This window comes from Antennarius striatus, chromosome 11 (assembly GCF_040054535.1).
Source record: "Antennarius striatus isolate MH-2024 chromosome 11, ASM4005453v1, whole genome shotgun sequence".
Lineage (NCBI taxonomy): Eukaryota > Metazoa > Chordata > Actinopteri > Lophiiformes > Antennariidae > Antennarius > Antennarius striatus.
This window is the reverse complement of record NC_090786.1, coordinates 1462181-1487084: the sequence shown is the minus strand read 5'-3', so window position 1 is coordinate 1487084 and position 24904 is coordinate 1462181. Positions and strand designations below refer to the sequence as shown.

The window sequence follows — 24904 nt, the reverse complement described above, 5'->3', positions numbered from 1 at the left end:
CATTGTTGGTTTGTGCAAATGTTCATAAATCTTTTCCTGTGATGCACTGGCAATACATCCTGGGTGTACCCTCCTCTCAGCTGAAGCTGATCAGGCTCCAGCATAACCTGTGACACACAAGGTGGATAAGTGGCTGAACATGAGATAATTACAGTCATCTCATCTTCACCGAAATGGATGGATTTACCTTTTAATCAACCATAGTACTCACAGAATATCTGTTCAATGACAGGTAGACCTACTCATCTAGTACTCTGCTGCCATCTAGTGTAATTCACTCTCAGATGCAGAAAATAACACACAGAATGAACCAAATTTGTTGGTGCAGCTTCATTTCTTGTTGTTTCAACTGTTATCTTAACCATCCTACAAGTTTATCACATGGTTTTTGGAGTCAGTGGTCAATTGTTAACCATGTCTTCTTCTCCTCTGGGCTTTTCCCTTCAGGGGTCACCACAGCCAATCAGTGTCCTCCATCTAACCCTGTCTTCTGCATCCTCTTCTCTCACACCAACTACCTTCATGTCCTCTTTCACTACATCCATAAACCTCCTCTTTGGTCTTCCTCTAGGCCTCCTGCCTGGCAGTTCAGAACTCAGCATCCTTCTACCAATATGTTCACTATCTCTCCTCTGGACATGTCCAAACCATTTTTATTTCATCAAACATCATCTCTGCCTGCACTGCTAACGTCATGTGTTGTTCTTGCTGGAAGATGAAGGAAAACCACACAGAAAGTTTATTAATTTGGTTTATTTTCTTTACGGACATGTCATTACTACAAACTTGTCAACTTCATTACATTTACAACATCAACAACATCCAAAAACAAAAAAGGGCCGACAGGTAAAAGCCATTTGGCTTGTGCCATTCCCCAGAATCAACAAACACCTCTATCATTACAATATGTTGTCAACCAATTCATATAGTAACTTTAACATTTAATTATTTTTGGCACATTGCTATTTTAAATTCCCAGCCACACACCCTGATTTCCCCTATCAATGTAGCCACAACATCTTACCTCCACTAAACTGTTATTATAAACACTGTTATATTATAATTAACATTCACCAACATTTCCATCAGTTCTGTCACCTTGCAATGTCAATTATTTATATGTATTTTAAAGTCAGATAGGGTTCCTAAACTCCTAACTTCCTTGTCCTAATTGTTCTATAATTTGACACCAGTAAAGGAAAAAGAAAATGTTTTTAATGTACTTCTCTTGCTTTCTTCTGTAAAATGCTGTATTGGACTCACTATTCTGAAGTTGTGCTAATGTATTTTGTGGTAAAATATTGTTGGCTGCCTCACACATGAGTTGAACAGTCCTGTATCTTATGAGGTCATGTGTCTTAAACTTTGACTTTCCGTATCAGTTTATTTTTTCTTCATTTATTCTGCATCTGGGTCATTGAATATTCAAAGCACAAGTAATCTAATTAAACTGGAAAAATTACAATGTTATGTTCAATATTTCATCATCTTTCTCCTCTGTGACGCCACCTACTGGTGACAGTGGTACTGGTGAGTGCTGGGCTTTCACTTTGAACACATCCCACTTCTCAGACAGAACACCTTTGTTGAAGAGGACAGAAGCCAGGTAGGAGAACAACAAGATGGCAGCAATGGAAGACAGCATGGAGATGGTCTTAACTGGAGCGCACTGGACATAAACACCATCCTCCAGAGTGCATCCTGGGAAATGTAGGACTGGTTCTAATCCTATTGTTGGGTCTCCACTCAACAGTCTTAATGCCACTCCCACCAATACCCCACCTAGAGCACCATAACTGTTGGAGATATTAAAATAGAGGACACAGAAGAGTTGTGGGAAGACTATGATGAAGGCTGCTTCAGCTCCAATGAACCAGAACAGGAGGACACTATTTTTCAGGCTGGTGAGTGCTGAACCAACCACACCTACAACCACCACAGACGTGTAGATCACCCACTGAATCTCTCTCTCTGATGCCTGAAGAGGAAGATCAGGTCAACAGTACATGACATATTTTTGAAAGGTAATTGTCAACTGTTCCGACAAATTGTTCAAAATAAAGACAATTGGTTTGGTTTTTGGTGTGTAATCTACAATTTTATGTAAGTAAACTTTGAAAAAAAAGTGTTCAAATAACTGCAATTCTGAAGTGACAACACAGAAGCTTGCTGTTGTTACATTAAACATCTTGATGATAGTTGTCATCTCTCCAATTATTACTTTTTCACCAACATATCTTGTAGACTCTTCCTGAATCTCTTCTACAATGTAACTACGGATAGAACCATGAATTGTGAAGTTTTTCTGAGCATTTCTCAAGAAACCTGCAACATGCAAAACTACAGCCAGAAAAAAGGCCAATAGTGAAAGGTCATGTTAAGAACTAGAACTGGAAGAATATGGTCAATGTTCTAAAAATGAGATCACATCTGTCAACTCAAAACTGAGATTTTGTGCTCATAAAAATTGGACAGATGTGAAGAAGTCTGGAATAACCAAATAATCCTTCCGACCATAGTAAAGACATTCATATTTTCATACCTGAGGTCTTAGAATGTTTTTGTAAATGTTGGAAGTGAAGACAGAGGCTCCTGAGAGCAAAGCGGAGTCAGCTGATGACATCGCAGCAGCAGCTATACATCCTATTCCAATGACGGAGATGAAGGACGGGGTGAGGTGCTCCAGGGTGATGGGCAGAACTATAGCTGCTTCTCCACGTCTGTATGGAGATGGAGAACCATAGGTGGTCTGGTTCCAGTCTGAGCCGTGGAAACAAAATAGAAAAAAAAAAGAAGAAGTGTTTTGATCTCTGACTAAACGCAGCTCTCAACGTTTGTCTTTTTTTAATGTGGTAAATCTGTCAACTTGGTATCAAAGTCCATCTGTTACAGAGGTTTGATCTCTAACTAAATCCTTAACTAATTTCAGAAGACTATATTGCAAAATGACTTATGTCGAATTAGGTTGTCTCCAGGAAAAACAAACAAGCTGTCCAGGTAACTAGATCCAGAGTGGTTGGTACCAACCACAGATCCAGAGTGGTTGGTTTTGCTCAACCCTGACAACTGCTCACAAGCTCACCTAAAGGTCTGCTCATTTGTCTCAGGTGAGAGTTTGATCACGGGGCGTTTCAAGGTTTGAATTGCACATACATGACGTGCTATAATTTGAGAACTACAGGGTTTTATCTCAGCTTTATGCAGACGATGTTGTCCTGTTGTCCTGCTCTTGATTTACCGGTCAATCTACGTTCCTACTCTCACCTATGGTCATGAGCTTTGGGTCATGACCAAAAGGACCAGATCCTGGATACAAGCGGCTGAAATGAGTGTCCTCCGTAAAGGGGGGGGGGCACACCCTAAGAGACAGGGTGAGGAGCTCAGTCACCAGGGAGGAGCTCGGAGTAGAGCCGCTGCTCCTCCCCCTTGAGTGGAGCCAGCTGAGGTGGCTCGGGCATCTGTTCTGGATGCCTCCTGGATGGCTCCCTGGGGAAGAGACCTTGGGGAAGACCTAGGACACGCCGGAGGGACTATGTCTCTCGGCTGGCCTGGGAATGCATTGGGATCAGCCCGGAGGAGCTGGAGGAGGTGTCTGGGGAGAGGGAAGTATGGGCATCCCTTCTGAGATTGTTGACCCCGCAACTGGGATTAGTGGTTTAAGATGCATGGATAGATGATGTACTATAATTACCTGTGGATGCAGCTGCTGCCCCAATCAGTATAGGAGGTATGCCAAATATAAGTATAAAGAATGCAGCAGCAATGCATGACATCTTGGCTGTAGCTGGGGATGACGCTGACAAGATCCTCTGGTGGAAACTCTGGTATCCCACACCCCCCAGTGCCTTTAAAACAAACGAGTTAGTTGTTTTGTACAAATTTGGAATCCTCCGCAGACAAACCCTTCCAATCCTCACAGGACGGAAAAAAAAAGTTCAATTTGAGACAATCTCCATTACAATCAGAATCTATCACTAGAACATAATTTCTACTTTTCTTTTCAACATGAATACTGAATTGTCTACATTTATTTATTGTTGGCAGAGGATAAGTCGAGCTTCCTTACGAAGAAAATGAAGTCATCAATCATGATCCAAATCTTCTTCATCTCTGGTTGACCAATCCAGGGGGCGTGTAAGGTGTTGTTCATCAGAGTCTGACTGATGTCCAAGGTAGAAGGATTCATCAAAACAAATGGAATACAGATACACTGTACAGAAAAAAGAAAATTTTTAAATGATAAAGCCCACACCTCAAAGGCTTAAGCTTCAAAAAAATGGGGCTGAAATTATAACAAACTCACTAAACCAACAAATATGAGCCCCAGCTGTATAACATCTGTGTAGGCCACAGAGTAGAGACCTCCCATCAGTGTGTAGATAATGGCCACAACAGCAGAGATCCAGACACAAAGAGTGAAGGACAGATCAAGAACCACACTCATGGTTCCACCTGCCCAGTATAACTTGTCAGTAAAATTGTATCAACAGTGATTTTTCAATAAATATCTAACTATACTGTGTGTGGAATATACCTAAAGAAATGAATGTTGAGGGTACCCAGGTCACGTCAGTAAACAGTGAAGCCAGGCTCAGTATAGCCGTCACTTCTTTCCCATACTTGAAATGGAATGGGTCCAGCATCGTCATGAAGTTTCTTTCTCTCATTTGTTTGGCAAACAGCAGACCTCCTTCAATGACGAAGAAAAAACAAAATTAAAAACCCAACAACCCATGATTAGACAAAAATAGTCACAGAATAACCATAAGCATTATGTTGTGCAATCTTAATGAGCACCACTAAGAGAATGATGGGATGGGAACAAACATATTTTTTATAAATGCATCGTGATGAAAAAAAAAAGAATGACCAGGTCAAGTTGTGTCAGTAGCTACTATTCCAAAGGTGAGTACAGTATTTTCCGCACTATAAGGCTCACCCTCAATAATTTGTTTGTTTTATAATTTATTTCATATATAAGGCTCACCGGATTATAAGGCGCACAATATAAAAATAAATAAAATTTATTTGATAAACTGCAGCGGCTGTAGTTGCGCAATCCGTCCACTAGATGGAGCCGCGCTGCTCAGGCAATCATTATTGCATTCATGACTTCCTGACTACCTTTGAATGGCCCCTATTGTTATATCAATAAGCCATTCTGAGCCTCATCAAGGAAACCTGATCATTGATCACTTTGCCATCATAGAAAGAAGTCAACACGCATATTAAAAAACCTGACATTAAAAACTGGTTAAATTCATCACGAGTGCAGTCAGTGTGAACAGAGCGGATTAATTCCTGATCTGAAGTTCGAAGCAGATATTTAAACTCCGACGTTCGTCTTTGTTTATTAATTAAATATTGTATCGATCGATCGGTAGTCCAGTCGGAGGTGAGGTGCAGCTACTTGCTGCTGTGTGTCCTAAACAATTTTTTAACTAATTTTTAATGTCAGGCTGATAATTTACTGTCAAACGTGACGCTGTTTTACTCCTAGAACTGACTTTAACGTCGGTGTCTCACCGCCGTGAATCTCACCGCACGTCGCTGCAGACAGAATACACAAGCCTGAATGCGCCCCTCCGCCCCCCCAGAGCTATCAACTACATTTGTAAATCAATGCAGCACACCAGACACCTTTGTCTAGCAATGACTGCTCTTGAAATTTCAGAAAAGGCTGGAAGTTCAGCTTTGAGGGTCTTTATTCACCTTTAGTCCAGTTTCTCCGTGTGTTTCCACAGACTAATAGAATGGACCGTCACTAGATTCCAGATGACAGCACAATGGCATTGTTAAGACCAATTCAGTTTAAAGTGGGTTATTTCTGACGCCAAATAGTTAGGAAATACTGAGATCAGTCAGTCAGTCAAACTTTATTAATAGAATTGTTGAAAGCTCCTTATGTTTTGCTACGTAACCACCGGTGCTCCTACAATCTGCTCTACCGTCTGAGTGCAGGATTATTAAAGTATATATCTATCTATCTATTGAGACACGAAAAGTGATGGGAAGGTAAAGCAGCAGGCAGCTACTTCATGTTGCTCCCAATGAACAGCTTACATAAAGGGGACGGAGCCTTGCTCACGGGTGCCATGGCTGTGCGCTGGAGGTGAATCGGCACCTCCTATTGCCAATTCAAACTATGAAATTTTCTTGCACAACATGTGTCTTGAACCAGTGACCCTCCGGTCTCCAGCCCAAGACTTAGTGGACTGAGCTACTGCTGATCTTTATGTTTTTCGTAGTTTATGTTTCTTCATTTTATTATTCTTAACTTTGTTTTTATGTTTACTGTTATCCACATATTATTAAGGAGGTCTGTGCTTCATTCTGTGACACTTCAGTTTTTACATAACAGCATGACCCAACTTTCAAGTGACCCGACATGCATGATAACACTTGTCTGCATCAGACCATGCAGCTACAATCATTGACTGCAGTTTGCTTTTCCCTTCCCTCCCCTCACTTTGGCCCCTCTGAAAACAAAGCAGATGATTGTAGGTTAACATGTAATAGATGGGAGTAGTTTTTTTTTTCCTCACCAAAGCAACCATTTGCATTTGTGGGTAGTTGTATTCTATAAATGTTCAGCTAATCCATCTCCAGGGAAGTGTTACAGTTGAAGAACTCCAAGCTGGAAACACTTTCAATGGCGTCATATCATTAAGTTGTGCAGCAGTTATTGCTACCATACTCTACTGGTGTCAGACAGCTTTTAAATCCAGATTTATCTTCTTGTGATGTCATTTTAATCTCTTACCAGCGAGAAACGATGAGCCATATGCCAATACCACCACAACTGTCCAGATGAGTCCCATTGAGGGGGTGTACATCATCTCAGCTGTGCCAATAATGAAGGCTCCTCCTACCCACGTAGCTAAAAAATGGATAAGTACACATGAAGTTCGTAAGCAGAGCAACATCAGCTTATTTGACAGAGAAGAAAGGGTTGTTGATGATTGAGGGCATTGATTGTTGTTTTGATAGCCATTGTTATTTCATGATCAGTCTGATTTTACATTATGATCACTGGGAAAAGTTTTAAGTTCAATGCATTTAGCATTTAGCACTTTAATGCTTTATTTTTACCCAAACCATTTTTTTTTGCTCTTCATTTCTTTCTGCCGTTCAACCCCTCCCCCCATGCCACCCTTTACTTTCTGGTCTGGGCGTCACTTTTATCTTTGTAATAAATAAAATTCAGATTATACAACAGGAGGTTTCACAGTTTTGGACTGCCAAACAGATGCACAGCATATCTGCTGACCTCGAAATTATTATGGTTTTGAAGATTGTGATGATTAGGGTAAAAGATTTGTGTCCAGACTTCTTGTAAATTAGGTAACACATTTTTATTTGCCTCAGAGAGATTCCATTCTGGGTTCATTAGCTTTTCTTTACTCACCGGTCATGGTGAAGATCCCCACCACCCAGTTGATGCTCCGGTTCCCCAGCAGGACCATCTCCATTCCAGTGGCTGCACTTTTCTTCTGTTTCCTTTTGGACTTAAAAGAAGCCCAGATGCCGGTCCCGAGGACCAGTAGGTAAAAAATCGTAATCGTTATAACTCCTGGGACGTTAACAGCCATGGTTGACTAGTCTCCTCACTTTCCAAAGTCTGAATGACTCTCTGAAAAAAGAAGACAAATTTCAGAAGACGTATTTGCCCATCCCTCCATTTCATAGAACCTCTTGGATATCTCATTTTCAAAAGAATATATTACAGTTTCAGATATCTACACTTGAATATTCATAGGGGGAAACAATGATTATTGGAAATGTAGTTTCAATGTTCAGAGTTTTTACATAAAAGCAAGACCAAACTTTCAAGTGACCCGACATGCATGAAAACACTTGTCTGCATCAGACCATGCAGCTACAATCATTGACTGCAGTTTGCTTTTCCTTTCCCTTCCACAGAATTAACAGTTTGAGGGATGGCAAAATCTGGACACAAGGTCATGTTTCTGTCCTCACTTGTTTGAATGTCGCTCTTGGAATACAAAGTGGTCCCTTCGTCTTCTGTTGTCGCCAGCAGTCAGTCTTTTTCTAACCAGGCGGTCAGCCTCTCTCCTACGAGCAACAGTTCACTCACGACACTCGTTATAACCAGTCCACTCCTCTGTTATACTATAAGCTGCAAAATGATTAATTCATTCCAACATCTTCCAGCCAGCGACGGCCCAGTGGTGCAGTGGGTATCTCTGTTTCTGCACAGCAATTGGTTCTTGGTTGGAGTCCCGCTCTGTGTGGAGTTTGCATATTCTCCCAGTGTCTGCTCGGGTTCTCTTCAGATTCCCCTGGGACAACACTTATTGAACAATTATTTCAATTTATAATATCTTTTTACATAAACAAATATGCTATTTAATTAAATATCAACCAGTTTTGTCAATCCCAGGTAATCATGTTTACGGCAAGGTAGATTTGTTGTACCATTGCTTCTCTTCTTGAATATTGCACCTCTTTAAATTCTGGCACTTACAAATCAGCTGTGGAGGAAGACAAGGACAAGCAGGTATATATATACTTTTATGATCCCCGAAGGGAAATTAAGAATGCACTCTACTATGTTAGTGAATCACACGCATGCATGCATGTACTGTATTTTAGTGTTTTCAGGCCCCTGTAATACACACAACCACACACAAGGGGGCCTGTAAGCATGCCATGGGAGGTAGAGTAGTGGGCAGCTCCTTCTTGGTGCACCCCAAATAAGCAGCTTGTGAGGGGGTAGCGCCTCGCTCAAGGGCGCCTCGGTAGCGCTCCGGAGGTGAGCTAACACCTCCCACTATCAGCTCAAAGCCCGGGTGTTTTTGGGCGGCAGCAGGAATCGAACTGCCAATCTTGGAATATTGGATGACCTGCCCTACTACTGAGCCACTGCCTCCCCCTATTTAAATATATTTAAATATGAATTGCCATATGATTGTACATAAATGTTTAATTGCATTTGACTGTTTAATACTTAAATGATGACATGGATGTGAAATCCCCCATACGCTGTGTAATTATAAAGAAAATGGAAATGTATAGAAACCGATCATTATATAGGCCAGAAGTTCCTCGGTGGTAGAGCGGGTTGTCCAATGATCACAACATTAGCGGTTCGATTCCTGCTCGCACCCAGTCAGTTCATTTATTACGTTGTGGGGACAACCACCTGATAACACACTCTCACTGTGGGGACCAAAATGCTGGTCCCCACCCTTCTGACCATTGATTCACTTATAGATAGGTATGTAGGCTTACCCGCCAAAGTTTCAAAGAAAGTCTGACAAAGCACCAACACCACCGGTTCTGTGCTCAGGTGTGCTTAGACGGTTTAATCTCGCTCGCCTCTTGTAGGCAGGTGTAAATTGCACACTTAAGCACACTTTTGGATGTGTCGTGTGCATGGGTGAGTTAGATTGGACAAAGCAACATTTCAGGCAGTTGGACATGTCTCTCCACCATAACCTGCCCTTACCAACTGTTACTGACTGTAACAAACACATGCTCCTTCAACTACCAGCGTAAACAGACCGCAGGAGGAGTGCCCTGTTGGGTTTCTTTGTTAAAGTGCTTTGTCTGCTGAGTGATTTATAAATTTTAGATAGCTAGTTAGCTTGATAGATAGCTAGATAGGTCACTAGATAGACAGACATTCAGACAGACATACAGACAGATAGATGGATGGATGGATGGATGGACGAACGAATACTTCATTAATCCCAGAGGGAAATATGTCATTACGTAACATAAAATTGGCATAAAATTGTGTTTTATGTTAATTAAGTCCTGTCCTGGTTGTGCTGGTTTTATATTTGTACAAACCTTTATAAGTGGTTTTCCATATTCCTTAGTTAAGTTAAACTACTTTAAACACACAAGCTGGAGGGACTATGTCTCTCAACTGGCTTGGGAACGCATGTGCTTTATGTTATCAAGTCTTGTCCTGATGTGCTGGTTTTTATTTGTACAAAATGATATAATTGGTTTTCCATGTTTCTTAGTTAAGCTAAGCTAAGCTACCTTAAACACACTAGCTGGAGGGACAACGTCTCTCGGCTGGCCTGGGAACGCGTGTGTTTTACATATACTTTATACTTTATTAATAACAGAGGAAATTGCACATATCCACTGCTCAAGCAGACATAATGAATAAATACTAGATAAACACCAGGAGAAAAAGAAACACTGACACCACAGGACATACACTACACTACACTAGCAGACACATGCAGCACTAACAGGACATATACTAAACTAAAATATAAACAGTATAAAATAGAATAAAAAGTGAAAGTAGTGAAGAAGAATATATTCCTCAAAGAAATGAGGAAGAGTCAGATGAGTCAGATGCAGAGACAGAGACAGAGGGTAACTTAAATGTCCCCCACCAACAAAGCTAAGCAGAGGCTTTTCAAAGTATGAGTGAAAAGAAAGACATTTGACTATAAATAAAAGCTTGAGCTCAGGTCCTCGGCATAAAATGCAGATCTGTACCTGTCCATCATGTGCAGACACACAGTGGTCAATCATCAAGCCAGAGTGGCATGGGAGAGAGTAGTGAACCTTCCTTAACACATAATTAGGAGAAAAATAGTCCACACAGTTTATCATCCAGCAATGATTTCAGTTACTGTATCTGCCGTATGCGAAAACAATAATGGGTCAAGGTTGTACAACAAAAAGCAGTATTGCCTGTACTGTAAACTTGGATTCATTAAAATTTCAAGTCATTTGGAGCGTGCTCATGTTGATAAGCCAGAGGTTGCGTTGGCCGTGTCCTTCCCAAAACATTTTAGAAAAAGAATACATCTGGAGCATCTAAAAGAGGGGCAATTTTGCTCACAATGTTGAAGTAATAAATGACGGTGTTGGTGAGCTTGTTCCCCGCAAAAAACCAAGAATGGATTCCCAAGTAGCTGAATACCTTCATTGTTCATATTGCCAAGGTTTCTTTGCAAGGAGGGTCCTTTGGCATAATTTTTTGATCTGCAAGTTCAAGCTGGCTGTAAAAGAACCTGGTAAAACACGTGTCCAAGCCCTTTGTGCATTTGCTGCACCTCCACCGCCTGGTGTCAAAAAATAAATTTTGGAAGTTGTTAAACAACATCGTGTAAGATGTTTACCTAACCGTGAAATCTGACCCCTGTATCATGGAGTATGGTGAGCACCTGTATAATTGTCTTGGATATGATGCTGGTAAAGATGAATATATACGGCAGAAATTAACTGAGATGGGGCGGCTCCTGGTGTGCTCAAGAAAAATGTCTTCCCTGAAGACCCTTCAGGACCACATCAAACCCTCAAATTTCATGCATGTTGTGGAAGCAGTAAGATGCGGAGCTGGCTATGATAGCAAGACTAATGCATACAAATGCCCAAGCCTTGCTCTCAAAATCGGACACAGCCTGACAAGGATTTCACTTCTTGTTGAAAGTCGTGCAAATGTACAGTGCAACTACGATGCAGCCAAAGAAGCTCGTACCTTCCGTGGAGTGTATGAGGCCAGGTGGAATGAGTTGATATCAGCTACATCACTGAGAATACTTCAAGAGTCTAAATGGAATGCACCACTTTTGCTTCTATTCACAAAAGATGTCCAGACTCTCCATTCCTTTTTAGAAGAGCACAATCAAAAAAGTCGCAGTCAGTTGTCCACCGAAGCAACCCCTCAGACATGGGCAGAGCTAACAAAAGTCACTTTGACTCAAGTCATCTTGTTCAACCGAAGAAGAGCAGGGGAGGTGTCCAAAATGCCCCTCTCTGCATATTTGTCTCAAAATAGCACAGGTCATCTGGAAGATACATTTATTGCCCTCTCAGACCTTGAAAGAAAGTCTGTCAGCATTTTGGGACATTAAAAAGGGAAAAAGGGAGGAAAGGTTCCGGTAACCGGTAACCCTGCCAATGCAACAAGCCTTGGATCTTCTCACTGGCAAACAACATGAATGTGGTGTTCAAAAGGAGAATGTCTACTTATTTGCAAGACCATATGCACTTACTTGTTACCGTGGGTCTGATTGCCTACGCCATTTTGCCGTTGTTTGTGGAGCAAAAAGTCCTCAAAATCTCACCTCCACAAAACTCCACAGGCAAACAGGAATTTTGTCTCAAGTTCTTAATCTTAGTACTGTAATACTGAACTTGATCAGTTAGCTGATTTTCTTTGTCATGACATAAGAATGCATCAGCAATTCTACAGACTTCCTGAAGGTACCCTTCAGCTTGCTAAAATTAGCAAGGTTCTGATGGTTATGGAGCAGGGACGTGTAGCTGAATTCAAGGGCAAGGGTCTGGATGACATCCACATTGATCCGAAGGGTATTAGTCATTTATTATTCAGATTTAATAATTTGCATGTTTAAATTTCTGCAGCATAGCCAATTTTTTCTTGACCATAGCAATTAAAAGTATTTCAGCCTGAATTCATTAGTCATGTCCCTATCTCCTACCCTCTCTTTGCAACCAAACTATCTATTCACAGAGGAAGTGAGTGTGGGCAGTGACGTTGAGGTGGCCAGTGGACAAGACTGCCAAGGTAAAGTCTTTCCTAATAATGCTTCCGTATCCAAACTTTGTATTTTAATGTAGGGATGCCCGTAATTAAATTTCTGTTATAATGCGTGTTCAAATTCTTTAACACTGGATAACTGTTGATACTGAACATCATTTAATTTTATTCAATATAAATTTGAATTTGACATGTCCTCCTTAATTATTTAAAAACTGTTGCTTCGAGTCTCAAAGAATTTATCATTGATTTTATGGACATAAAATATTGAGATGATATGATGATGTTTAACTGTACTTAAGATTGTTTGCCTTTCATATATAAGTATATTTCCCTCATACTGTGTAAAAAGCCCTGTGCAGTTAAAGCTGTTGGCCTGGACTTTTATCATATCAAGATGACACATCAGCGATTAGGTTCGCAGCCAGAGAAGAGAGACAGAGACGTAAAACGATAATGATGCAAAAACAACAGAGGACAATAATAATACAGCAATGGAGAAAGGCACTGTGGCACCTTCCCAAAGCTATAGTTGCCTCTCACCAGAAAGGGAAGGACGTAAGGTTTCTAAGGGTATTTCTGTCACATAACTTTCAGCCTGTGATTGTAGAATACTGATGGCACAAACCGGTGTTTATTGAACATAACATATTACATCTTGTTTAATCAGTTTCATTGAATGAAGATCATAAATTCCACACATGCACTTTCTTTATAAATAAATGATGGTAAATACATGAAGCTATTGGGTATATTTAATATGCTCCAGTTAGGACCATCTCCATGCTGTCCACCATTGCTGCCATCTTGTTGTTCTCCTACCTGGCTTCTGTCCTCTTCAACAAAGGTGTTCTACCTGAGAAGTGGGATGTGTTCAAAGTGAAAGCCCAGCACTCACCAGTACCACTGACACCAGTAGGTGGTGCTGCAGATCAGAATGAGGATAAGACATTGAAGAACTCTGAGCTGTCAGAGTAATTACTTTTCATGTCCTCAGAAATATTATTTTTTCCTTAACTTTTTTGCATTATATTGGTTTTCAAATGCAATGCAGTGTTCTTACCAGTGTTCCCAGACTACTTCACCCCGCCTGGCAAACCTGCGTAGGATTGCATGCAATACTGTTTGACGCTTCTGTGCAAACACACATTATAATAATAACATGTTAGAGCACAAGCTTCCTGAATTTGACAGCACACAACAATAGCCTTTGGTGTCTATGTATGCAGGTACAGGTAGTTAGTGGAAAGACCTCATGCTATATATATACTGTATATAATCTTCTTACTTTTCTTTTGGCTTTTCCCTTCAGGGGTCGCCACAGCGAATCGATTGACTCCATCTAACCCTGTCTTGGTCTTTGGTCTTCCTCTAGGCCTCCTGCCTGGCAGTTCAAATTTATATAATATATATTATATATATATATTATTACACATATATTCATCTCCAGTATTCTTCGGTATTGTCTACATAATAATAATGAAATGAAATCTGTTTATTATGTCCCAACAATTTTAACGTGAGGGATAAAATTTTGTGGATGACAGTTTAAAATGTCAAGTATGAAAAGAAGCACTACTTGTTCTTTGTTGACTAAGTCAACATAAAACCAGTTTGTGCACCGGAATGAAATGTCAGGTCAAGCTAATTGTTTTTTAACAAGTTTGTTTTCTATTGTAATTATGTACTCCAACTTCAGCTGCAGCTGAAGACATTCAAAAAGGTGAATATGGCTGTTAACGTCCCAGGAGTGATAGTGATGGTGGTTTTCTACCTGCTGGTTCTTGGGACTGGAATCTGGGCTTCATTCAAGTCCAAAAGGAAACAGAAGAGAAGTGGAGCCACTGGGATGGAGATGGTCCTGCTGGGAAACAGGAGCATCAACTTGGTGGTGGGGATCCTCACCATGACAGGTGAGGAGTTCACTTTGTAAAATTAGAGGAACTCCATTTTCTGATGAAAATACAGCTTATCTAGGAGCTAAATTCTTAATCTTGACTTTGATGTACTCAAAATTTAAAAATATTGTAATACTTCTAAATGTTGCTCCGTGATGTGCTGGCAATATGACCGGAATATCTCTTAGTCCCATGCCTGTAAGTCGACTGGAATATGCCCCAGTAAACCCCATGACCTGCGTCAGTGGAAAAAAAAGTGGTACAGCAATGAATAAATGTCGTTGTACAGACATGTCAGAAAGATGTGTTTAATAAAATACCATGTCTTCACATGAAAATATAAACATCTCTAATTAAATTCAGCACTGAACTGTTCTGTTGTTTTCATTGTAGAAGACCATTAACACCTGTTGGATCAACACTGAACCCGTCACTTAAACTTTCTGTCGTGGAGAGCATTTATCCATTCTGATTCTTCTTTCCATTAACTACCTGCATGTTTGTTAATCCACTCTGCAGCTACGTGGGTTGGAGCAGGCTTCATTGTTGGTACAGTTGAGATGATGTGCACTCCATCCATGGGGCTGATCAGGGTAATAACAGTGTTCCTGTCACACACCTCAACTTTTATTATTGGTAAGAGTTTTATTTATATCTGATAGACCACTGCCTGTCAAAGTGTAAAATAACAATTACAAGCACAAAAAAATCACATCAGCTGTATAATGTTCTCTCTCCCTTCACTTAGTTGTATTGACTTCCCTTCAAATGCTTTAAGCAGTATGTTTTTCTCCAACAGACACATTCACGTCCCAGAATGTAGGTCTACGGTATCATGATACCAAGTGTACTCCTAGACATGGTTATGCTCAAACATGGTGTTAGTTAAAGATATAACCTCATGCCAATATAATAATAATAATAATAGTCATTACTTTAATTGTCCCTCTTGGAGAAATTTTTTATAAATCACACTTCACATGTACAAATATGTGTTAATTACACACACAGCAGTTACAGGCCCCAGAACACAGCACACACTAGGGGCCTGTAGGCATGCAGTTAGTATAGAGAGGACATCCAGAGGTACAAGGAGGCAGTGTGACGGGTCACTCTTTTTGCCATTAAAGCAAACAAATTTAATATTTTCAGTTCTATATCATTGTGACTGTAATTGTTACGGGTAGTTCAAGTCTGGACCCCAAGAAGCAGAGACTGACACAAACGTAAAAATAAACAGTTTTATCGCTCAGGCAAAAACACAAGTGAGCAATGAAACCAAAACAGCAGAGCAAAAAAACAAAACAAAAAACCCATCAGCACTGAAAAGGGCAGGTAGCTGAGGAAAAACTAGGAACACCAGCATCACAGAAACAGGACGGAATTATCTGGCACCCTCTTAGGGAAAAGCCAGGCCTTTTGAGATGAGGCTGATGAGCAGAATGGGAACTGGTGTGGCTCGTCAGCTGCTAGGATCCAGCCACACCCTCTTGACCCAGCTTGACCTGTCCACTGAAAATGAGCTCCACACAATAACAGCCCTGTGGAGCATACCAAAAGAACAGAACCATGACAGTAATGACACATCAGTAACTTTTTCTTTTTTTTAACTTATCGTGTGTTTCAATGTAGGAGGTCTCCTGTTTGTCAAACCACTGAGAGAATTAAACTGTATGACGATGCTGGACTCTTTCCACGTCAAGTACGGGAAAGTAATAATGGCTGGAATGAGTTTCTTCTCAATTTTTATTGATGTCACCTGGCTGCCTCCAACACTCACTGGTTTAAGTATGTCATTTGAAATAAAATTTGTGACACACTTTATATGCATATATGTACTTTAATATTTTAGTCTATATCTGACAGGTGGAACCATGAGTGTGGTTCTGGATTTGCCGTTCTTTCTTTGCACCTGGATCTCTGCTGCTGTCATCATTATCTACACCCTGATGGGAGGTCTCTACTCTGTGGCCTACACAGATGTTATACAGCTGGTCCTTATTCTAGTAGGTTTGGTAAGTTATCATATATTTTAATAGGCATAAAATATAAAACTAATATGTTTTAGCAGTGGGTAACACTATCTCTCCGCAGCAAGATGGTTCTGGGTTGGAGTCCTCTTTGTAGAATTTGTTCTCCCAATGTCTGCATGGGTTTTCTCCAGGTTTTCTGGGTTTCTCCCACCTGAACAATAATGTTCTTCAGGTGGATTGGCTAGGCTCCAAATTGTCTCTAGATATGAGCATGTGCATGGGTGGTTGTTCGTCTTTCATGTGGTTCCTCGGAGGGCTGGCAACATATCCGGAGTGTCTCACAGTATCATGCTCGTATTCTTCTGGGATAGGCTTCAGTGGCCCCAGTGAGCCGCAGAGGCCATACAGAAAAAATAATAAATGTATTATCTTCATTTGTGTGTCAGTCCATCTGTGCTCCCTTTGTCATGACGAGTCCTCACACCTTGGACATCAGTCAGACTCTGATGAACAACACCTTAAACGCTCCCTGGATTGGTCAACCAGAGCTGAAGAAGATCTGGATCATGATTGATGACTTCTTATATTTTGTAAGTAAACTACAGTATGTCCTTTAATAAGTACAATTCACTCTTGAATCTATAGATATCTGTAGAATAGTGATAAATATCATGTATTTTGAAAACTGAACTGTTATAATGCCGCACTGAAATTAAGTAATTAACTATTTTTTGAAGATTAGGATGGATGTAATGCAAATGAACCAATTATCTGGTTTATTTTTCAGGCACTTGGGGGTTTTGGATACCAGGTTTTCCACCAGAGGATCCTTTCAGTCTCCTCTGCAGTTTCAGCAAAGATCTCATGCTTTGCTGCTGCTTTCCTAATGCTCATATTGGCAATACCTCCTATACTCATTGGAGCAGCTGCTGCATCCACAGGTAATAATTGTTAACCTTAAGTTTCTGGTCCAAACCTCTGAGAACTAACAACAACTGATGGCACAAATATTTCTTAAACTAATCGTATCCAACAGTCCAATGTATTTTGGATATCGTTTCGTTATGGCTTGTTTTTTGGTCTTACATCCTGTTGTATGGAGATTTCATTTCATTTATCCAGATCATGGTTGTTTTAAATCAATCCACTGGACTTTCAGAATGTTCCATGAAGATGTTTCACCTGTCATCCAAGAGGCTATCTTCAGTCCAAATAATTTTGGAAAACAATGACCTGGATAAACGAGAACCTACATCCGCAAAAACAACCTCATCCCAAGCAGCAAATGACGAGGAGCCACAGTGAGGGGACACCGGGCTAACACCATCCTGGAGAAGGCCCAAAACCAACTCCTGAATGAGAGACTGGAGCAGGTCCACTACCCCATCGAGGGCCTGAACACAAAGGCTAACCAGCTTTTCATGAAACTAATGCCAGTTTTGCAGCCTATGATCCTGGAGGAAGTCTCCAAGTTTGTTGAGACAGCCCCAATATCTCAACACATTAGAGCAAGTAAAAGCAAAGAAGTTTCTAAGCCTCCAATCTTGGGCAAGCAAAAATATAAGGGCAGAGGACTCAACTGTAGACAGAAACAAGGGAGCCCAACTGCAGACAACACACAGGACAGATAGAGAAGGATGTTATTGCTCTACGATGGAACTTCGCCATCACCCCATTACCAGGTGTGGACCTCATTGCAACCACAGAGCACGCATCAAGAACGACCTTTCCTCAACAGAACTAGAGGGGCTTAGGGTAAGGGTAGCAGCAGCCCTTTCTGAAACTAAGGTCCTCCCTTCCAACTTCACCCAGGAATGGAAGGCTGTGACGACACTGAGTAACGAACAGAACATCACCATCAGATAAAGGAAGATGAGTGGTGATCCTGAACACACAGTTTACCATAGCAAGGTCAAGTCTCTACTCAGCAACTGCAACACTTAGGAGGCCCTGAAGCACGGCCCAACCAGCAGCTAGAAAAAAGAAGGTTGTGGATTGCCCACAGAAGTTGCAGAAGGACCACCTGTAATACTATAGCCTGTACCCTGAGGAAGTAATTCCATGCATATATGGCCTCCCCAAAATTGAGAAAGAAGGAGCCCCCCTCGTAAGCAGCATCAACTCAGTCACACACAACATCACCAAACATGTTGCCACCAACTTGGCCCCGTTACATAGATATACTATCTATCTATCTAGTGGGGAAGAATCCTTACCATATACAGAACTCCATGGAGTCTGTGGAAAAGGTGAGAGGACTGAGACTGGATACTGATGAGACCATGGTATCCTACAATGTGACATCCCCATTCACATGTGTTCTCACAATGGAGGCGGTGGAAACAGTAAGGCAACTACTTGTACAGAGGTACAACACCCTCAGTGACGGGACAAACCCTAAACATGCTCAGATTTGCCAACTTCTGGACCTCTGCCTGAACACCACCTATTTCCAGTGCAGAGGGAGCTTCTATAGGCAGAAACAAAGATGGGCCATGTTCTTGCCGGTCTGTCCTATTGCGGCCAATTTGTACATGGAAAAAGTGGAACACGTTGCTCTGACCTCGTTCAGTGGAGCAACACCTAGCCATTGGTTCTGTTTCATGGACGACACATGGGTCAAGATCAAAATCCACGAGGTGCAATCTTTCAACTCGGTGGACAACAACATCAAGTTCACCAGAGAGGGATGTAAAGGACAATAGTTTTCTCTTTTTGGATTGAGAGATTCTCACAGAAGATGATAGAAGTCTGTGTTGGGGTGAACAGGAAACAAACACATAGTACCTGGTTTTGAACTCTCACCACCCACTGGAGCACAAGCTTACAGTCATTAGGACCCTGCAAATCAGGGCTGACAAGTCACCAACCAGTACCCAAGACCAGGAAAAAGAACACCAACACTTGAAAGGGGCACTGAAAACTTGTGGATATCCTGACTGGACCTTTGTAAAGGCTCACACAAGATCCACAAAGGAGAAAAACCCAGTGAGGACAGAAGATAAAGAATGTCTGGAAAAACTGAGGGGGATATTTAGCAAACACCAGATCCCTGTGTTACACCCTTACACTAAGACTGGTCCATCCAAAAAAACATCATCTTTCACCAATTTGCAGTGTAATTCTTTAAAATATCCACAAAAGATCTACTCAGCAGATGGACTTAGATGAGGTGTCTCATGTAATGACCTCCAAAAGAGGATTGGCATGCTTGGTGAAACTTGCATTTCAACGACTCCCATTTGACACCTCGTGGCACACCCAACGGCCATCGTTGAAGAGTCCGATTGTCCTTGACAATGTTCGTTGGGATATAAATAGGACTGACCACACCTCAAAGAGGTTAGAAGCTGAGAAAAGGCCAACCATCACCAGAACTGGAGAAGCCTCTTGGATGGCAGGTGAAGCATCTTTAAGGAACTTTCTTAAAATCCAGTGGGTTGATTTGAAAGAACTTTGGATGTGCAGTAGAGCTAATATCATGTAGTGAAGACATGGTTTCATTGACAGTACAGCCCATATAAACAAATCATGTGACCATTTTTCATTTTCCTTGTTTTTTGACCAAACCTCAGACTGGAACCAGACCACCTATGGTTCTCCATCTCCATATGAACGCGGAGAAGCAGCTCTCACTCTGCCCATCGCCCTGCAGCACCTCACCCCCACCTTCATCTCCATTATTGGTATTGGATGTATAGCTGCTGCTGTGATGTCATCAGCTGACTCTGCTTTACTTTCGGCATCTTCTGTCTTTGCTGCTAACATTTACAAGAACATACTGAGACCTCAGGTAAGAAAATGCACCTCTCTTCAAGCTTCCTGTCAGAGACAGACATGTGCAGATGCTTACTTGCTTTCCATTGGGAAGGTTCTGAGTATATTCATTACACTGGGAAAGTTGAGTGTGATCATTTCACCCATATTTTACAATCCTCATTTCAAATCTACTTAAGAGGGTATACATAGTTAAAAAAATTCTTTGCATTGGATTGTAACAGTCTTGAACTCCCATAAGGTCACCTAGTCTAAGATCAGACAGCAAATAGTTCCAAAATTTGGATACAGTGTTGTAGACCATCCCAACATTGACAACAGCTGGAGGGTTTTATAGATCTGCTCGATAAATTCTTCTCCATTCACATTTGCGTGATTACCTTTTGAATATTATTCAGCTTGAAGGTGATGGAGCATCGTGTGGAAATGGCAGGGGTAGGTTTGGGGTGAGGTTTAGAGCTTGTGGAGTTATTTTTTTGGTGTTCATTAGTATACTTTCATCACTCACTCCATCAGAGACATCTTCACAGACCAGTCTTGGTTTGTTGTTATTCTGTAAAAAGCTGCTTAGTTTGCTCTTGTGAATGTGTGAGGATTTTTGAAACATATAAACTGGCATGATGGAGAAACACAGAAGTATATATCATTCAAACAAGACAAAGTAATTTTATTTATACTTTATTGATCTTTATTTCCTTTTCAGGCATCGGACCAACAGTGTCAGTGGGTGGTCCGGGCCTCTGTGGTGGTTGTGGGTGTGGTTGGAACATCGCTCACCATGTTGAATAATAAAAACCTGTTGTTTTTGTTTCTTGGTTTTGAATTTGGTTACAGCATCGTTTTCCCTGAACTCCTCTGTGTCCTCTACTTCAACATCTCCAATGGTTATGGGGCTATAATGGGTGTACTAGTGGCATTGATGTTAAAGCTGCTGAGTGGAGACCCATCACTAGGATTAGAACCAGTCCTACATTTCCCAGGATGCACTCTGGAGGATGGTGTTTATGTCCAGTACGCTCCAGTTAAGACCATCTCCATGCTGTCTTCCATTGCTGCCATCTTGTGGTTCTCCTACCTGGCTTCTGTCCTCTTCAACAAAGGTGTTCTACCTGAGAAGTGGGATGTGTTCAAAGTGAAAGCCCAGCACTCACCAGTACCACTGACACCAGTAGGTGGCGCCATAGAGGATAAAGAGAATGAGGAAATGAGGAATGAACCCAACATGGCATAAAATGAGAAAGCGGGAATGAACGGAGACAACTCAGTGAGCTAATGATTAGCATGTTCTTTTCAGATTCATCTGTTCGTCTTACTCATGAATAAAACTGGACCACACAATTGTGTAGAAAATGAAATTACATATAAGTAACTTAGAATATTTAATTGATTATGTAATCATTTTATATACATTGTAACCACACTTTAACATGTCTCAAATTTCAAAAGAATGCTCAGACCAAGTAGTAGAAACCAGCCAAGGAAGAGTCAAAACATCCCAGTATCATTCTGTATTTTCTAGGCGGAAGATATACGTGAGCAGAGCATTCCAGAAACACTAAGTTTGCATAGTTTAGACTCTTGGTTCTTTGATAACAGGACTTCTTTTAGGTAAGATCTGATGACACTGAATGAACCTTCTGTGGAGTTTTCATTTCAATTGGTCTGTTAGGGTTAGGGTTGAGGTTAGGGTTAGGCACAAGACCAAACTGGGTCTTGTGCCAGTTTGGTAATGAACAAACACGCTCTCCAGGTGCCTGAAGACTAGGGAATTTTGCTTCTTCATCCCTGACAAAACCAAGAGGTTGCTTCAGACTAATTTTGATAGTTTTTTCTGCAAATAAATAAAATCAGATTCAACCTTTAATGTGCCCGAAACTAAAATCATATTGGGAGGGAATTTGAACAGAAATATTTGCAATTCTAAATATTGACCTATATATTAGACACTGTATTATATTCTGAGAATATTACCAGAGGGAAGCAGAACACTGGTCAAGTATATTTTCTCACATGATTCATGCAGGTAATTCCTCTCCGTGGGGATGTACTGTATAAGAAGCCATGAGCAATTTTCAATTTTGATTCTATATGTTTGCCAAATTGTGTTTTGTTATGTGTTGTTGATATTTTGTTCTGTTATTATTTCAAGACTTCAATAAAAAGAAAAAAGTAGGACAACTGAATTGTGCACGATGGCTGGAGTGATTGTAGTCACAGACATTAAACAATAAGACCGATACAAATGAAAATGACAAATCACATGATGAAGAGATGGAATAGTGGGATTGTTAGGTAGTATACTTCTTGTAAGTAACAAATACGGTAAAAATATGTCAAATCACAGACTAAGTCTTAACTTTCAAGATCACAAGCTTTATGAGTAAGAAAATGAAATTGATCCAGAGATCCAGTTCTACCAAAGGTAGAGATATAGATAGTTAGAGATGGAGATAGAGCTTGACGCCTGCGCAGTTATGTACTCAGAAGGTAAAGAGTGGAAAACTACTGAGGAGAGAGCAGAAAGAAGCCCAACAAGTTCATTCAGTCACCACACCCAAATCTCTGCAGAATGTACTTGTACTTCATTATGAATTTATGGTCTTGTCACTTAAAAATGTCTCAAACAGTCATAGCAAGTAATAAATGTCAGTCAAAGCGTGTTCGTTATGTAAGGTGTAGTCTGTGTAACACCTGTGGCTCTTTTTAAAAAAAATCACTGACATTGACAAAACCAGTGAAAACCACGTTTTTTTTAGACCAGAATGTTTTAAAAAAAATTTTTTTTAGATAGCCTGGAGTCTGAAGTCTAGGAAGACAACAGTCTTTAAGGATTCATGATCAAGGACTTCAGCTGCAAAGTCTGAATAATAATGAATAGCAGAACAGTTCATAAAAAAAGTGCTAAGTTATCATAAACAGGACACGCAGTATCAAATTCATTGTTCATTAAGTTGAAATCTTTTACTCAAAATCAACATAGATTAACTCAGAAGGCTGATTTAAAGGATGATATACAGTAGTCTGAGTGATTAACTGGAAGACAAAATGCATGTACAATAAGTTCAGATTTTCATCATCTAAGTATAAGATATATATAAATAAAAGTATTTAATGCCAACTAAATGCACAGGTTCATGTCTGAAACAATGATCAATGGGATTTTCATCAAACTATTTAGTGACACATACTTTAAGAACAAATAGGTATGCTATCAGACTTTGCTAATAAATGGCCAAGATGCCTCAAGTGGACAACTTTTGTTCCTCATTTTCGTTTACTATGGCACCACCTCCTTGTGTCAGTGGTACTGGTGAGTGCTGGGCTTTCACTTTGAACACATCCCACTTCTCAGGTAGAACACCTTTGTTGAAGAGGACAGAAGCCAGGTAGGAGAACAACAAGATGGCAGCAATGGTGGACAACATGGAGATGGTCTTAACTGGAGCGTACTGGACATAAACACCATCCTCCAGAGTGCATCCTAGGAAATGTAGGACTGGTTCTAATCCTATTGATGAGTCACTACTTAGTAGTCATATGGTCACACCCAACAATAAACCCCTAACTGCTGCATAACCATTGGTGATGTTGATGAAGAGGACACAGATGAGTTTAGGAAGACTATAACACAGGACATCACGAAGTGCATCAGCATGTCATGCACGTCAGTGTGGTGGAATACCTCGGTGGATTGGATTAGTCTGTGCACCCCAGGGACACAATCCATTCACCAGCGGTACAGTAAAAACCAAAGGGGGGTGGGGGGAGGGGGAGGACGTGATTCTACGTTTTTCATGCACACGTTCAAGCAATCACTCAAAAGGTAATGAATGGAAACCTACTGAGAAGTGTACAAAAGAATGGAAAACTACTGAGACAGCAGAATTGTTCTCATGGTGCACCCCATGTGAGAGCAGCCCGCTACTCTACCTCCCATTATCAAGCATGCCTACAGGCCACGTGTAACGTATGTGTGTGTGTGAATATTTGGAGCGGAGGAAAGTAATTTCCCTACGGCAGTTATTAAACAATTAACTTACTTCGGATTGTTCTCACATGACAAGTTGGCAGACAAAGATCCAGTGATAGCACCAATTAGATTAGAAAGGAGATTAGAGATAAGAAAATAATATGTATAGGTATACACATTTAGCAATGCTTTTGGCCATCTTGAATGAAGCCATTCAAGATGACTTCAATGTCCTTTGGTACCCAGGGCTTGTTGTTCGGATAATAATGACCAGTCTGAGCAGGAACAGTGGAGTGGACACAGATTTGAAGTTTTTGATGGTCTCATATGCCTTATTTGTCCATCTCCTGAAGGTGGTAGTGATAGCGAGCTGTCTCTTCAGCAGGAACATCATATGAGGACTTTAACAGTAGCAGGTTGTGGTCTGAACTACCCAGGGTTTTCCCCTCTCGGGTAGGGTAGTCGACATACTGAGTAAAGTCAGCAAGTGATTTTCCAATAATACATGATTAAAGTCCCCTGGGATTATGATGGCTGTGTTTGGGGATGAATTAATCATGAATAAATCACTAACAGGCCAGGATGAGCAATCCTTAAAACAACCAAAGAGAAAAAAGCATTCAAAAAGGTGACAACATGACATCTCTTCAGAGTTTCTGCAGTGTACACACTGTTCCTGTGGTGCTGAAGGAGGTCAGGGTTGACAACAACTTCTATTAAGACAGATGGAGGGACATTACAGCATGCTTCCCACATACGGTATTTTTTGCACTATAAAGTG

The 24904-nt window shown here is 40.8% G+C and overlaps 2 protein-coding genes across 2 annotated transcripts; one reads left to right on the top strand and one right to left on the bottom strand.

Moving 5' to 3' along the window:
• Window positions 1–756: 756 nt before the first annotated feature.
• LOC137603798 (high-affinity choline transporter 1-like) lies at window positions 757–8113 on the bottom strand. The gene is made up of 9 exons (XM_068327565.1): window positions 7981–8113; window positions 7409–7633; window positions 6764–6880; window positions 4535–4690; window positions 4304–4452; window positions 4067–4210; window positions 3692–3845; window positions 2543–2760; window positions 757–1978 (listed from the first exon to the last, which is right to left on the bottom strand). The coding sequence occupies exons 2-9, from the start codon at window positions 7590–7592 to the stop codon at window positions 1460–1462; spliced, it is 1641 nt and encodes a 546-aa protein (XP_068183666.1). The 5' UTR covers window positions 7593–7633; window positions 7981–8113; the 3' UTR covers window positions 757–1459.
• Window positions 8114–15845: 7732 nt separating this feature from the next.
• Window positions 15846–21112, top strand: LOC137604054 (high-affinity choline transporter 1-like). The gene is made up of 7 exons (XM_068327984.1): window positions 15846–15978; window positions 16036–16191; window positions 16270–16418; window positions 16823–16966; window positions 17164–17317; window positions 19952–20169; window positions 20988–21112. Exons 1-7 carry the CDS (start codon window positions 15846–15848, stop codon window positions 21000–21002), a joined length of 969 nt encoding a protein of 322 aa, XP_068184085.1. The 3' UTR covers window positions 21003–21112.
• Window positions 21113–24904: the final 3792 nt, after the last annotated feature.